The sequence below is a fragment of the Caretta caretta genome, chromosome 1, assembly GCF_965140235.1.
Source record: "Caretta caretta isolate rCarCar2 chromosome 1, rCarCar1.hap1, whole genome shotgun sequence".
Classification (NCBI taxonomy): Eukaryota; Metazoa; Chordata; order Testudines; family Cheloniidae; genus Caretta; species Caretta caretta.
In genome coordinates, this window is record NC_134206.1 from 296,900,032 (window position 1) to 296,917,107 (window position 17,076).

The 17,076-nt window shown below is 38.5% G+C and overlaps 1 protein-coding gene across 3 annotated transcripts in view; it reads left to right on the forward strand.

Annotated features, from left to right (window-relative positions):
* Positions 1–14,148, forward strand: part of SCAF11 (SR-related CTD associated factor 11) — a 71,236-nt gene extending 57,088 nt beyond the window's left edge. For 2 of the 3 annotated variants that reach the window (XM_048835979.2, XM_075124389.1), the window contains 5 exons: positions 2,185–4,668; positions 6,692–7,035; positions 9,961–10,179; positions 10,661–10,780; positions 11,127–14,148. In XM_048835979.2, the coding sequence (XP_048691936.2) occupies positions 2,185–4,668; positions 6,692–7,035; positions 9,961–10,179; positions 10,661–10,780; positions 11,127–11,261 (3,302 nt within the window). In that variant the 3' untranslated portion in view covers positions 11,262–14,148. The remainder of the gene's footprint in view (positions 1–2,184; positions 4,669–6,691; positions 7,036–9,960; positions 10,180–10,660; positions 10,781–11,126) is intronic. The other variant, XM_048835984.2, reaches the window with a different exon arrangement.
* The last annotated feature ends 2,928 nt before the right edge of the window (positions 14,149–17,076 follow it).

The following is a 17,076-nucleotide window of genomic DNA, read 5'->3' on the forward strand; positions in this document are numbered from 1 at the left end:
AGTGCATGATTCCAGCTGCAATGGAGCTGGAAACATGGAGCTAGGTTGATGGGAATCCGCTGCAATGGAATGCGGGAGAGCTAGACTTCTCCCCTGAAGTGACGGGCTTCTCGATTAGACTGCACCAAAAGTAGAAGTGTATACATTTTTTATTTGAAAAGTTAATGAAATAAAATATTGAACATTATTTTATTTAAACAGGTCCCAAATTGTTATTCATATTGGGCCTAATTAGGGTTGATAACGCTAGCAACTCTTCAAGTGTTGTTGACACTGCATATACCTAATGCAAGACAGGGAACTAAAATCTTTCACATTGCCCGCTAGAAGAAGCACAAAACACTGAGTTCGGGTCTTGCCAGGGAAATAAGAGGAAATAATTTTCACACCATTTTAAAATTAAAAAATCTGTTTTTTTTATCATGCCTATTCATTTGTTCTCTTTATTAGAATTCAATTTAGTATTTACAAGTATTTCACTGACTTGAAAAGGGAGCTTGGACGGACACCCACGAGATGTTCATTTATATATACCTATGCCTTGTCTGAACTAGAATTTAAAGATGTTCTTAGCTAACACATTTTAATAGTCTAATGTGAACAAGGCAGTGTAGGGTTTAATGCATGCTGAATTGGGAGAATTGAAATTTACAGAGCAACCTCATCAAGACAAGACCTTAAAGAAAACATTGTCGGACCTAATCCAGGTTTTCACCATTCAGGATGTGAGTTCTGCTTGAAGACTTTCTTAGGCCTGGGTCTATGCTATAAACTTTGGGTATTATAATAATTTACAGATGTGAGGTTTTTACAACATTTTTATATAGAGACTGCTTGCTTGGTGATATCATTTCAAATAGCTTTAGTCACTTGGCATTCCTTCTAAGAGTTTGGGATCTCCATTTAATATCCATTTGGTTTCCTCTTCATCTTAAACACATATTCCTTATAGTAGTCACCTGTCACAACTTGTCACCTCTTGTGGCAGATTCTGTCACTGGAAATATTTTAAATCAAATTTTTTTTCTAAAAGAGGTGCTTTAGTTCAAACTGAAAATAATTCAGGATATTCTTATTGTGGAGCTGTCAGGAATTTTTTTAAATAGTTTGTTGGTTAGAAATTGCCAATTTGTGGAAACCAAAACTTTTCCTGTGGAAAGGGCTTTCAGGTCCAGGATGGAATTTCAGGGGAGAGAGAAGATCCAATAGTCAGGTGGTTAGGACACCCACCTATATTGTTAATGGTTTCACTGCTGATCATTGTAGCAAAAAAGCAAATGTGCCTACCACCCCGCATGCTTTCCTGGGTGTTAGAAGTCCCCACTGTCCCTTTTCCAGCTACCAAAACCTCCACTTTGTTATGACAACTTTTAGGCAATGCCAGTACAAAAATATGTGGCACGTTGAAAATTCAAAATTATGGGCAATGCAGAGTAAAGGGAATATAGTATCATACCAACAAAAAGGGTACTGTGCTTCTTATAATATTTTTCATATTACTTCATTTTTAAATTTGCCAGAAGCTGCTGCAGAATTTGTTGTCCACTGTTAGTCACTGTAGTGCTGCAGAATTCAGGGAGCCTTGCAACAGAGTTTGGATGCTCCATGGCAAAGTGAAATTAGAGTCCTATTTATAAACTGTGAATTTAAGATTTTATTAGGAGTTACGCTATTATTTACATTTGTTAATTAACCACTTTTCATGTGGTAATTCACAGTTGCATTGATGCCCATTTAAAAAATGCATCTTGCAGCAGCATTGAACGTTAGCACTCTGGAGCTGCAATAAGTCTTATGCTTGAACTGGCAAATTCTGCTGTAAATTAGCCACTATAGGTGGTGAACAGTACCTTTTTTTTAAATGGCATTCATTCTAACTCTTCAAATGGTAATAGTAAGACTCACTGTGGTGAAACATGGTTGCTTGTTTTGTTTTTGAATGCAATTGCTACCAGGGAGCCTTGCCAGTACATCTCCAAAATGTTATAGTTTTAGTCTATTTCTCCTTTTGAAGAAACAGTATAAATTGGACAAAATGCTAGATTTTAGCCCTGCAGGTATCTTAGCCCAAAATTTATATTGTGCTACACATCAATATCTGTTGTTCATTAAACTTAAAATACCACGTTTGCATTCACATTACATTTAATTAATATATTTACTAAATTTACTTTTTTATATTAGATCCTTCAGGAAAGAGATATGCTGTTGCATGTACACAGGAAGGAGAGGAGAAAAAACAAGCCTCTGGCACATCTGGTACTAGAGGAACAAGAAAGAAGACTGCGAATACTACTCCTAGAAGATCTGCACGGAACAGAAAACCTGAGACTATGACTCAATCTCGCAGCTCACCAAGATCAAGTAATTCTGGATGTGATGCCCCCAATGATGATAACTCAACTATAAATGTTCCTTCTGCAGAATCAGAAAAACCACTCTCAAAACGAAAGTCTAAAAGAGGAGTTAAACAGCAGGTACCTTTGGTTAAAAAGAAACTTAGAAGTTCTCTGCGTTCTGAAAAATCATCCAGTGATTCAGTGGAAGATGACGAAGCTGCGGAGTCTGATACACATCCAATATTAGATAAAGACCACCTGTCGGATATTGAAAGTAGTAACTCTTGCCTTATGCACAAAAATAATGCAGAAACAGAGTCTGCTAATGGCTTGGAAAGCTGCAGTGAACATGTAGAGAGTGAGGATCTTACAAGAGACTGTGACAAAGAACAGGATACCCTAGAAAATTCAGATTCAGGTTCTTATATCCAAGAACCTCCTGTGTTAACCTTAGAGACTCAGAAATGTGAAATAAAAGATGTTAATAAAAATGTTACAGATTTTGAAAGTAAAGATGTCTGTGAAAATATTCCTGAACAAATAGAACAACCAGTGGCTAGTCACAGAGATCAATTACTTGAGGATTCAGTAACATCTACAAAAGTAGATCAGACATTAGATAATCCCCAAGATGAATCGTCTGAGTATCCAGAATCTGTGGCAAAAGTAGATCCATCTTTAGATAGCCCCAGAAATGAATTGAGTGAGCATCCAGAATCCTTAGAAATTGATGATTCTGAGGACAAAGAACAGTCAGCAAATTGTAACACTGAAGATATTGAGAACATACAAACTGTTCAAGATACTGAAACAGCTGTATTAATAAATAATGTTTCTCTAGACATTAACAAATTGGACCAGTCTTTCGAAGAGGAGCCCATACCTGTATGTGAAGAGGCCAAAACTACAGAGTTACTCAAGGTGAATGTTGAACAATCTAATAAACATTTTAGTGAGGATAACAGTGAAATGATACCAATGGAATGTGACTCATTTTGCAGTGACCAGACTGAATCTCAAATTGAACAGCCACCACCGGTTGATAGTATAAAACAAGAGGAGGCAAGCTCATTGCAGCAAGATTCCGAAAACTGTGTATCACACTCAGGTCTTTCTGACAAAAAAGATGAAGCTTCTTCTCAGGAAACAGAATGCTCAACAGAATTTAAAAAAGATAAAAAACCTCGAACTAGAAGGTCTAGATTTCACTCTCCATCAACAACTTGGTCTCCTTCCAGGAGAGAGGGTGGGAAATCTCAGTCACCATCTCCCAAAAGGGAGACTGTCAAGGAGGGCAGTTGGTCTCAGTCACCCGAAAGGGAAACTGCCACGGAGGGCAGGCGATCTCCTTCTCGGTCTCCAAAAAGAGAGACTGTCAGAGGGGGCAGGAAAACACCATCTCGGTCTCCTAAAAGGGAGACGGATAGGGAAGGCAGAAGATCTCCTTCTCGGTCAAGAGTTAAAGATTCCTCTCCAAGGCAAAAATCTAGGTCTCAAAGCAAAGACAGGGATAGTGATAGAGATGGACAAAGGAGAGATCATGACAGAGAGAGAAGAAATAGGAGATGGTCAAGATCCCGGTCACGATCTAGATCAAGATCCAGATCAAGAACAAGAAGTAAGGGTCCTTCATTCATTAGGAATGAGAGAGATGGTCACTCTCCTCGGTGGAAAGAGAGATGGACAAATGACAGCTGGAGAAGTCCCAGAGGAAATGATAGATACAAAAGAAGTGAACAGGAGAAACAGAATGAAAATCTGCAAAAAGAAAAAGACCATACAGACAAAAGTACTGATGAGCAATGTTCTTCTGAAAAGCATAAGAATGATTGTCCAGACTGGGTAATGGAAAGGATAAATTCTGTTCCCGAAACTAGGAGCAGAGAGAGAGACAAATTTAAAGATCCACAATGGGAAGAAAATAGACATGATAATTCAGGACATTCTTGGAATAAAAACTTTGGTTCAGGTTGGATTTCAAATCGTGGCAGAGGCAGCCGTAACAGAGGTGGCCGTGGCAGAGGCGGTTTTATGTATGGAGACCAGAACGAAAACCAATGGCAAAATAGAAAACCCCTCTCAGGAAACTCAAATAGTTCCGGGAATGAGACTGCAAGGTTCCCAGAACATCAACCATACAGGCGTAAGAGTGAACAAGATTTTTCTTTTGATACGCCTGCTGATAGGTCTGGGTGGACATCTGCATCTAGTTGGGCTGTAAGAAAGACTTTACCTGCAGATGTACAAAACTATTATTCAAGAAGAGGGAGAAATTCCTCAAGTCCACAGTCTGGATGGATGAGGCAAGAAGATGAGACATCTGAGCAAGGTATTCATTTTTATCTGATTTTCATAGTATTTAAATGGAGAAAATGCCCCCCCCCCCTTTTTTTAAGAATACTACAAATCCTGTATGAATTTGACACTGTCACTTTACTGTTCTGTGCAGCAAAGGCTAACTAGTAGTCACACAACAAACAAAATTGGCAAAGCCTACTATGAAGGGAGGCCTTTTTTTCTTCACCCCTGTTTGTATGCTACAAACACTCTTGGGCTGGATGTTCAATAAATTAAGAACTGGACTTTGAGTCTTCGGGACTAGGGTGCAACCAACCAAATATGTTCCTCAAGAAAAAGAAAAAACATCCATGTATATGTTTTGCTCATTTGAGTTTACACACACTGTGGTATTGTTGGTACAGAATGAACAGGAGAGAAATGTAATGAACTACTTACTGCCTTTTTTTTAAAGGGTGATTTCTTCAAGGAAGACTTAATAGTTACCAATGAAAACGTATACAAATTATAGATTTGATCATGTGTTAACTTGATTGCGCTAACTATAATGTAGCAGTCAGCATTTTTAGAGTGAAACTGGCTTTCATGTTATAAAGTATTTATAAATCCAAAAATGTCTCATGCTCTTACTAATTAGCAGATGGCTCTTGACTGACCTAAAGGGAGTCCTTGTTTACCCCATCTTGATCCTTTAGATTTTGACATCACAATTATCACTGTGCACAGACTGTTGCAATAAACATAGGATTATTATTTAATTACAAGAGCAAACAGACAAAGAAGTCCTCATTTGTACAGAAGATAATTTTTTCAGATATACACAACTACAGTAATATCAAAGGGCATTCAGAGAACTAGGAGTAAATAAAACATTTTATATAAGTATTACTCTTTTCCATATTTGTTACAGTGAACATCCCCACCCAATGGGACTGTAATATCATTTTCACTGTTTCTTGTTAAGTTCATAAAAATATTCTGGGCTGAATAAACTATGAAGTAGAAGGCTGAGGAGTTATTAGCTCAGGATGAGGTTAATTCTGAATTAGTGGAAAGCTCCCTCAAGTTACTGATACTCTGAAATTGTTATGAAATATGTGAATTAAAAATGTAAGCTACAGAACACAAATGGGATGTTACATAAAACTTACAAAAAAATTCCTACCTTTGCTCTCGTCCCTGTTTCTTCACCCATTTTTTTCTTTCTCCATCTCTATTCCTAATCCCTATTTCCTACATGTCCATAAAATCCTCTTCAAAATAGCCCAGTGTATTTTTGTTGTTAACTGAATTTGGAGGTAGAGGATTAAATTCTTCCATTATAAACTCAGTAAGACGGAGCCATGTTGGCCTATAGAAAAGGAGGCATGTGTAGGGAGGGTGAGGCATAAGAGGAAAGGTCAAATCTTGATCTTGAATTCAATGACGCAGTTCCCACTGATTTCAATTACGTACAAAGAAGGAAAGTGAGCCAATGGATTTTTAAACAGTGCTGCAGTTTCACAGTCCCAGCTTCTTAGCTTTTGGGGGTTTACTACTTATATGTCAGTTTCATTTTTTTTTAATGTATTTATTGCCTTCTGTTGAAGGGGGGAAGTAAAGTTGAAGTTAACACTTATTTATTTCTGGCACGAAGTGTGACCATTGTGAGTAAGGGAGCATATCACTATCCTATACAGTTAATATTCCTGAAGTCTGGATAATAAGCACTCTTAGCCAATCCGAGTATAAATATCCTTATACTATAGAACAGTTATTAGAAATAACTATAGCATGGTTGTGCAAATCAGACGCCCAGAATTGCATACATGGGCAAATGTATGCTTATGTTTCAGTAGTGACAGTTTGGGTGATGTGTGTTGCATTCCTGCACTTTGAATGTAACAAATTTTAAGCTGTGGTATAAATGAGTAGTGGGGGAATTCAAAGCAAAGGCTCTCGGAGCAACCTAAACTTTGTGACTCCTTAAACCTCTAAATTGGTGTTTCTTGGGGCGTCTCTGTTCTCTATAGAAATATGTATTTTGTACTTTAAATATTCTGTTCTTTTAATAGATCCAAACCTCAAAGACCAAACAAACCAACCAGGTGATGGCTCTCAGCTACCAATAAATATGATGCAGCAACAAATGAATGTAATGCCACAAGTGAACGCACAACACCAGCCTATGAATATCTTCCCATATCCAGTGGGTGTTCATGCTCCTATTATGAACATCCAACACAATCCATTTAACATACATCCCCCGCTGCCCTTGCATCTCCATACAGGAGTACCTCTCATACAGGTAGCTGCTCCTACCAATGTGTCTCAGGGATTACCTCCACCTCCACCTCCTCCCCCACCATCTCAGCAAGTCAGCTACATTGCTTCACAAACAGATGGAAAACAATTGCAGGTATGTTTTTTCAGAAATCAAGGTCTAAGCAATATAGCCATAAAACAAAACATAGTTAAGCAGTGTTACATCTATCAAGAGTATCTTGTATTAACATACTATAAAACTTGTCAAATATATAGTAACAGTTCTTCCTTCCCCTGAAAAAAGGTGATAGTGAAGTATTTATGGCGAAATGGATTGGCTCTGAAACCACTTAAAAACGTCAGAATACACAATTTTTACTCTTTATTTATAGTTCTGTAGCACCCAGAGATGTCAACCAAGAATGGAATGTTGCATAGTTTTCTCATAGTTTGTCCACTATCAAATTGTGTATACACACATGAGATTTCAATTCTAGTAGTTTTTAGAAATTGGATACTAAATTATTTTGAATATTCTTCCCATTTCAGCAGAGTGATGGCTTTATCCTCTAGGAAAGCTTATATATTTTGTAGTATGAGGAAGCTTTTGTTGTCTCATTTAACAGTCCTCTAAATCAGTGGTTCCCAACCTTTCTGTTGTAGCCCTCTCTTGGGGTGGATCAGCCCTATAATGTCCCCTTGCACCATTTCCTTATGCCGTTGCTTGTGTCTGTTTTTCTTTTCCACTCGCCTTTTTTTTCCATGTCTTCATCCTTGTTTCCTTCTAATCATTTTTACTTTTTTTATTTTGGCTTTTTTACCTATTTTGTCTAGTCTCTGTCCCTCCCCTTTGATGCTGTAGTCCCTACCCCATTTCTCCAGTCATCAGAAGTCTCAGTTCTGCTGGAGATAGTGGGGTATCTCTTTGTGCCTCACAAAGTTGGTAGTTCCTGTGGTGCTCCAGAGAAGTGACCTTTGGGCTGGTGGCCTGTTGCCTTAGCCTTCAGCTCTGTACATGTGAGCTTCTCCCACAGTCAGTCATGACATTAGGAGCCACACAGGAATGCTGAGGAACAATGGGTGGCTTTCAAGAGGTTACCTAACACATTACTAGAACACACAGCAGCACGTTTGCAGTGTGTGGAAGTGGATCTGGGGTTCTGCAGATTTTCTCGTCTGTGCTGATCCTCAGCCTTGGCCTGTGACCCCAAACTAATCTGGCATCCTTTCCTCTGCATCCTAGGTTGGGAAACTGTTCTAGAAGATGTTCCTTTTCCATTGCTGTCAGTCATTAATATTCACAACCTCAACATCACATAAACAAATGGGAACAACCATAGGAAATACTGACTTATATGAATGAACATGACACATTTCAAATGTTTTGCAGACACAATGGTAAAATACTAGTATAACAGACAATCAGCCTGCATTTTAATTTGGTTTAGGTCTGCTGTCTGAAACAATTTAAAACTAGATTTTTACATTGGGAAATTAAATATTCTAATCCCAGAAGCATGAGAGAGCTGAAGTGTTTCTGTGAACCCTTCACTAATGGAATTGTCCAGTGACTCAATAAATATGACTGTAAAGCCAACATATTTAGTAAAATGTGTTGCTCCAAAGTATGCTGAGGAACTGAGACTCTACTGATGTCTGCGTGCTGCCCCTCTCTATCACTATGGAATGGTGTCTGTGCTGAGTCCTGAATCTGTTAGCACCTTGTAATGCCATTGACTATGAGAGACTGAGGCCTGGTCTACATTTAAATTAGATCAGCCTAGCTATGTGGCTTAGGGTTGTGAAAATGTTGCACCCCAATCATCACAGTTAGGTTGATTTAACCCCCAGTGTAGGTGTAACAGTGTTGACTGAATTCTTCCATCAGCCTAGCTATTGCCCTTTGGAGAAATGGATTAAATATGTTGATGGAAAAACCTCTTCTGTCAATGTAGGAAGTGTCTATGCTGTAGCGTAGACATGCCCTGAGTTGCCTGAAGGGTCTTTTGGGAATACCTCTCTAATAGATTTGCTCCTTCTTTAAAGAGGGGTTTGAGGGTAGTGTCACACAGTTACTTGCCTTGTGTGAGTCCTGCAACATTCTTATAAACACTGAATAGGAAGGAAAAACTGGAAACCGCTAAGGAAGGTTAAGGATTGTTTTAACTGAATTCTTGTCATTGTAATGTTGATATCCAGCTCTGTATCTCCTTTTCATTTGAACTCAAATTCTAGTTTCACTACTGCCCAATCTGGATAAATATAAACTGGCTGTGACTCAACCTGCCTAGTACATAAGTGATGCTTGTAGGGAGAAGTGTTTGGAGCAGCAGGCAAGAGGCAGCATTTGCACCAATAGGAGCTGTTGGCACCATTGTTATTCCCTGATTCCAAGGAAGCAGCAATGGTCCATTGTGCCTTTTGCTGATATCTCAGAATGGCTTTTCCCCGGGTGTAGACTTCAGTGGTCATTTGATCTCTTCTCGTCTTGACTGAGCACTAGCTATGGCTACCCTTGAAGTTCACAAGAAGCTCCATCTCTTGCGAAACACAGAAGCAAACCTTCTCAGACATATGGACAAACATTCTGTCACCTAAGCTCAAGCACTTGCTTAAGCTCTCATTTTTGTGTAGGCATTTCAAAGTGTTGGGGTCTAGGAACTGATTTACCTAACAGACACATTCCTGTACATGGCTATGAGAGCCAAAAGTGTCTGGGAAGTACTTGCCTTCAGAACTTAAATTTGAACATGTCCATTTCCATTTGTAGCACCGTTCTTGGGAATTCTTTCCCAGTAGGTAGAAGTCCACCAGAGCCAGGGTCTAGCAACTTTAATGATATGATGTAAGGTGCATTTATTTTGTTCAGGATTTCATTAACTGTTTTTGTTCTTATGTGTGTTAATCTTTATATAAAAGTGGCTGACTGCTATAGCAACAGCTGATGTAGAAATTAGCTGCTAAACCCAAGTACCTGTGGTATTCGTGCATTTATTACACTTGCTGAGAGTTCTAGAAAGTAACAGTTATTGAATATCTGAAGAATAATGTATTAACTGCTGGTAACTTTTTAAAACAGGGTATTCCTAGTGCTCCTCATGTAAGTAATAACATGAGTGCACCACTCTTGCCTGCTCCAACAGCAGTCCTGGGAAATGTGGGAACAGTTCAGGGACCAAGTTCTGGTAATGCAACATCATCAAGTCACATCAAAACCTCTAATGCTGCTGTAAAATTTGCAGAAGGCAAAGTAAGTGTTACGGTGGAAGCCAGCGCAGATAGCTCGAAGAAAGACCAGGCAAGTTCAGAGTTGAGAGCAATATATATAAATCTACAGTGTTAAAAATTAGAGAACAAATGTGTCGACCTCCTTTTTAATGTATGGGATACTTATTGCTGTCATCCTTAAACTTCCATGGAAACTCTATAACTACAAGCAAATTAACTTAATTTTTATCTAATAAAATATTAATACTTTTAGAGCTGCACTTCTGTAAGTACTTTAAAATATTTTAAAGTGTAATTAATTAGTAGGGCCACGTTCTGCTCCAGATAGGTATGTGTGGTTCTCATTGACACCTGTCGAAGCTGGTTGTGTGTTCAAATATTAGGGCAGAACTTTGGCCCTGGTTCTGACAGCATTAGTTTAAGAGAAACTTTCAGTCTGCAAAGCCTTTCTTACTTTGATTGTTAGAATTAACTTGAAATAATCTTTTTATGTTTAAAAAAAAAAATTGCACACATACTTACCTAAAAATCAGGTCTTTTTCTTTTGACAGAAATTATTAATTCAAGAAAAAGCAGCACAAGAGGTAAAACTGGCTATTAAACCTTTCTACCAGAATAAAGATATTACCAAGGAGGAGTATAAAGAGATTGTGCGGAAAGCAGTAGATAAAGTAAGTTGTATTGAGGAATGACTTTTTAATAGTCTAAAAATATACATACATTAATATTTTAATTGATTCCGCCCTCCTCCCACCTCCCAGCAATATTGGAAAAAGGGTGATGAGTTGAGGGTGCTCAGCACCCTGCAACATCAGGTACATTTGTTCATTCCATAGACAAAATTATAACAGTGGCGAGTAGGTAGATATTGCCTTATTAAATTAATAAAACAGCCTTCCTGATTTAAGTTTTGCCCATCTTGGTGAAAGTAAGCATTATTTATCTGTGAGTGACTCTTTACTGACAGCTGTGAAGCATTGACAATGGTGTGTGTGATACATATATTTCCTGTTGTAGGTTTGTCATAGCAAGAGTGGAGAAGTCAATTCTGCAAAAGTGGCGAATCTAGTGAAAGCATATGTAGACAAATACAAACATTCACGGAAGAAAAATCCGGAGGAAGCAGTCTCTGCTGAAAGAAAGAGAGAATAAAATGAAAAAGAACTGAAAACATGGTCCAGATTAATCTGCAAAGTGCAATTTCAACATGAACCATTAACTGAAGATTATACAATTGATTGGAATCTGGTTTTGATAAAATTATTTTTCAATGTAGTATATGTTTTGTTCTAAATAATTATAGATCTAACTGCAACTTCTTTATCCCTTTTCAAAAAAAGATGCTTAAAAGAAAGTAAAAGGTGTAAAGGAGGGTGCATTTTTATTAGGAATGTACGATTGTGTGGATACTAGCAGATGTACAGCATTTTGACTTGAATAATGAAGTGCGTAAAATTAGAAACTTCTAAGTACATTGGTTTTGGAACAGGTATGTACAGTACATGTAATCAGTCAGGTTAAAGATATTAAAGTAAGATTTTTCTCTTTGATTTTCCCCTAATTATAATAAAGATAATGTATTCCCCTGACAAATATTTCTAGTGTTAACTGGACAGATTGATTGCAGGGGTCAGTGTGTGTATATATTAAAAAAAAACAAAAAAAAACACATGGCTATGTCTGAACAGAAGAACTGTTTAGATACACACAAAAAAAAAATTAAACATAAACAGTAAGATTCAGTGCCCAATATCATGGGCGCTGTAATTCTATTGTAACACCAAATAAAGGTTATGCTGCTTGTTTTTGTTTTGTGACTTTTGTTTTAAGATGTTGGGACGAATCTGCTTAATTCTTATGGAAATTAACTGAAGGCTTCATTCAGTTCCAAGAGGTATGGTTTAAGCAACCACAGTACATATCTAATTCTTCCCTCATCTGGTAAAAGGACCTAGGAAATTATCACTCTGTAGGGTTGGATATTCAGGAATATAAGCACTGGGTTTCTATAGCTCTTTAACAATAGTGAACAAGACGGACTTCTGTATTAAGTCTTATAGGGTCTCTAATGACCAGAGGTTGCCAGTTGTGCCAATTTTAGTTGAGGTATTTTATTAACATGAACTATAGTTTTCAAGGGAATACAGCATAGACCACCAAACTTGTCACTAAAACTGCACACAGGTATCCTAGGTGACATACAAAATGTAGTCACATATGGTAGCTTTCATATTTCCCAAAACACTTTGGACTATCTGTACCTAACTCTTTATTGCAGTCATTCTAAAGGTAAATGTGGGAGCCATTAAGTGTGTTGCCGGAATGCTTGCAATGTTGAGTAGAACCTGCTTTAAACTGAGAGGGTATGTTTGTCAGGACCTTGAGATTTTTACCAGCTCTATGGAAAGAGCACCTATTCAGCTCCTTTTAACTTTCATCGGGACAGTGACTAGGGGTGCGGTAGACAGGACCTTGCTTTCCTTTTCCTTTTGAAGGGCAGCATTAACAAATGCAGTGTGAGTCCCTCAGTACTGCACTCTGGTGATACTGTTTGTGAGCCCAGGACCTTTGTGCTCCAACTAAAGGTCTCAACAGTGTGAAGGTGCCATGCTGACACTTAGTCCCTGCAATGTGGTGTAATATACTTCGTTTTACCTTCTGGCATGTTACCATCCACATAGCCGTCTTTGATAGGGGACTTTCAAATGCTTGTCCATTCCCTTCCATGAGATGAAAGATAAAATAAGGGATATAGATGTGTGTAACTAAATGCTGTCACAAAACAGTTGATCACTTGATTTTAACTTTCTGCAGACTTACTGAAGCATTTGACTTGCTATATTTATTTTTGTGTGCCTAAATCAAAATCTTATGTAAATTGGAGACTGATGGTATAATACATTTTCTACAGTCAAGCCATGTTTTAGATCTTTCAAAAGTGATTCAGTTTTAGACAGTTGTAGCAATTTGTATGAACTCTCAATCTATTTTAAGCTAAAATTGGTTAGCATTTTTTGACAAATCTTGTAGCAAATTGCTATGTCTATCCTGGTTAATCACGCCATGCGTACTTACTTTTATTGCATTTTCCTCCTCTGGTGAATTTTTGGAGTTTAATGATTTTTATATCTTTTTACTCTATACAGTTGAGCCTCACTATAATGCTCCTTTTAGGAAATAGGTAATTGTCCTTTTGAAGGGAAGTAGGAGGTGAAGAGCTGTAGGGATGGTTGCTTTCAACATGTTGCGGGCGGGAAGGGAGGATTTGTTAATTTTTGTTTCCACAGCTCCTGTCTGGAAGACAAGATGCCACTTACTACCACATTCTAATTGGGGCAGTGATTATTATAGTGATGCTCCACTGTATTTCAAATCCTAATGAAGAGTATCTGGTAGATTAGAATGTGATCAGTAAACCTTATTTTTTACAACTGAAATATTTAAGAATTTATCAGAAAATATGCAGTCCATTAAAATGGATGTGTTTAAATTAAAAATGCATTGCCTTAATACATAGACTATCCTATATTTTTCCAGAAAAATCAGCAAGATCTACTTTAATATGACTGCATGAGAAGGCATGTGCTTTAACTTTGTGAACATCTTTTTGTTAAACGACTAGTATTAAAGCTGTGTTCCTGTTGATATTTATTGAAACTCTGTGTTAACCCCTAGTTGTTGGGATTTCCCAACATGCACTAATGCAAAATACAAAGTGGCAGCAGGAGCTCTGGGCCCAGTTGATGCTGAGAAGGTTGAGAAGACAAATTCATCTTATCTAAATTGCCTCGAGAAAATGTTACACATTTTGTGAATTTAGGCAAATCACAAGGAGTTTCCCCGCACTCCTTCAAATAGTTTCACTGTGCATGCTGCTTGAATGTCTCATCCTAAAGATGTATCTTCAGGAGCACAGTGGCTGGGTAAAGTCTATGCTGTGGTGTTTAAGGCTCGAGTGCTGTCTACTGAAATAATATTCTAAAAATAGTTTTATGTAGTGCATAATCTTTTCTAATAAATTCTTTTGACTAAACTTCAAGTAATGTGTCTTTGGTCTTAAACTATACTGGCTCAGAAGGTTTCATTTAAATGGCTAAATCTCCCACCACAGTCTGTCACAGGAGAGTTCTGAAATGAATTGCTGTTTTGTAGGCATATAAAACTAAATGGAAATTATGCTGCTGTATTTGCCTTCTCTAATCCCTAACTCTCTCTAGTTAGGATGGTTGTTTTCTGTACAGCTGTACTTAATTGTGCTTTATAATGATTAGGTAAACAAGCTGTTGTATTTAACTTTTGGGAGACATGCACAAGTGATGAAGTGTTTTTGCCCAGTGTCTAACTGTAACAAGAAGGTTTCACACCTTTCAGGTGATGTTCTGGGAAAGGGTGTGTTTAAGTACAGAGGAGTCTAAAGGTTCATCTTTGTGCCCAGAGGGGCCCGCAGCTGGATAGTAGGTTCCAGCTCTTAGAATGGTGTGTTAGACTGCAGGTCTGCACGCTGAGTTGTGTGCCTACGACCTCCAAGATTGAGGTAGTGGGTAGACTCCCTTAGGGAACCAGAGGCTTGATTTCCCCTCACAGCGGTCTGGTAGGTGGCCAGCAAGGGGCACCTGACCCATTAAAACTACAAACCTGCCTTGTCTGTATAGGAGGTGAAATCTTGACTCAGGAGTTTTTACATTTACTTTAGCAAGGCCAGGTTTCACTCTACTACTTTAGTAATTGTTGATAACTTTTTCTAGTGTAAAAGTGGCCTTGGTAGGGGGCAGTTTAGCAGTGGTGAGGTACTTTCAAATGAGGGCACTGTAGGAGGGCATGCAGTTGCCTTGACTATGTGACCAAGGCTTTACTGTTGAAGGAACCTCAAGCCCTCTGTTTCCTATTCAGGCTTTATTCTGTGGCCTCTCCTGAAGGACTCCATGGACCACAGGTTAAGAGCCACTGATTCTATCTGAAAAACTACTAGAAAAGCTGTGTAAGCTACTGCTCCAGGATATGAAGTTACAGTCCATTAGACTTTGACAGGCGACTGTTGTAAATGCAGTGAGTCACACTGGAGCTGTAACGTTAGGAAAAGGGGTGGCCATTCACGATGATCTAGCTGGGAAGTAGAGGATCCAGGATGAATAACGCCCTGAGGTAACTAGGAGAAATATGCACTCCTGTAAAAGAAAAAAAAGAACCTTAGTCTTCTATTTAAACTAATGAATTTAACCTCAGTATTCTGTTTTACAGGAAGCTGTTGTACAGATTAAATATACAGTTTACTAGCCCAAGAGCACACAAGAAAGCCTGTAGCAAAACTGGAAACAGCCTGACTTTCTGATTCCTAGTTTTGTGCCTTAATTATAACCATTATTCCTCCCCAATGCCAGTCAATCTCTAAATAATATCTAGCTTAGATTCTCCAACTGTAGTTCCAAGAAAATTAAGACAAAGGCCTTGTCTACATAAAGTTGGTTTAATGTGAGTCTGTTTTTTCGCAGGGTTTGCCCTGGTTAACATTGAGTAGAAACAGGTTTTAACGACAGCATTGAAACTAAAATAAATGCCTACTCAGAAGATTTCATTGGTTTTAAATCACGTCTTTAAAATCTAGTTAAATCAGGCAAATGGCTCTTAATTCAGTAATAAGCTTTGTTTCAAATTGCATCTGAGAGCCTGGTCTAAACTATAAAATTAAGTTGGCATAACACTGTGGCTCAGGAGTGAAAAATCCACACCACCCGAAATCTGTAGTTAAGACAATCCAACCCCCAGTGTAGACAGTGCTAGGTCAACAAGAATTCTTCCATCACTCTAGCTATCGCCTCTCGAGGAGGTAGGTTAGCTACATTGTTAGGGAAACCCCACCTGTTGCCGTTGGTAGTGTCTACAATGAAGTGCTACATTGGAACAACTATGCTGCTGTAGCATTTAAAGCCCTTAGTTAAACCAGTCTAACTTTCTTATGTAACGCAATAAGCAGCAGGGTCATGCATCCTCTCTTGGGAATCCAACTGTTCAGTGCAGTGATAGACCCTTTCCACAGCTACCTTTAGTTCCTTTCTGCTGCTGAAATACCAGCTAAGGCCTTTAAAAAGGGAGGAAAGAAGCCTGGATGAGTGTGACTCTGCACAGGCAACATACCTGGGCAAACTCCAATGACAGGTGAGTAAACACTTTTCCCTCATCCAGAGCCATCTTTATAGAGCCCATGTTTGAGATGGACCAACAAGAACAACCCCAGAGAGGAAAGCCAAGTGCTTGAAGCCTGGTCAACTGCTCTCCTGAAACGGGTATCCCAACTTGGCTCCCCAAGCAAGGGCAGAGTGGAGCAACATGTGACCTGAACTTCAAGTGGCATCTTTACAGATTTAAGGGATGAAAACATTCCTTAAGCCTGCCCTAGAAGCTGCTTTACCCGTAGTCCAAGGGATTCTGGTCTGGCACAATAGCCTTTATTACAACTCAGCAACTCCTGAAGCGTTTTCTTGCCTCTTTGTTTCAGGGTTCATGTCACAACACTCTGGAGACTTATGCAAAGGATTTCTGCTCGCAGAGAAAAGCTTACATGCGCTTTGTTGTCTAGTTTCTCTATAAGAAAAGCAATGTTGAAAAGAAAGGCAATGTAAGGCAATGTTGTCTAGTTTCTCTATAAGAACATGAATATTTTTAAAGATTGACCTCTTCATATTTCCTGCCCCTAATAGTGTAAGGCAAAATTTTTCAGCCAGCCTCAGCTCTAGTTTTATACTTGCTTATTTTATGCATGCATATTTTAGTTATGTATACATAAGTGCAGTAATAAGGTGCCTTGTTACTACATTTGTCTGTACAAAAGCCTTTTTGTATAAGCAAATATGCATGCAAGTATGTGCACGAATAGGAGAAACAAAGTTTGTTTCACCCTAGCATTATGCGTCTGACACCTGGCAATAAGGGGTAGAGAACCCAAGTGAGCTGTAGCTCACGAAAGCTTATG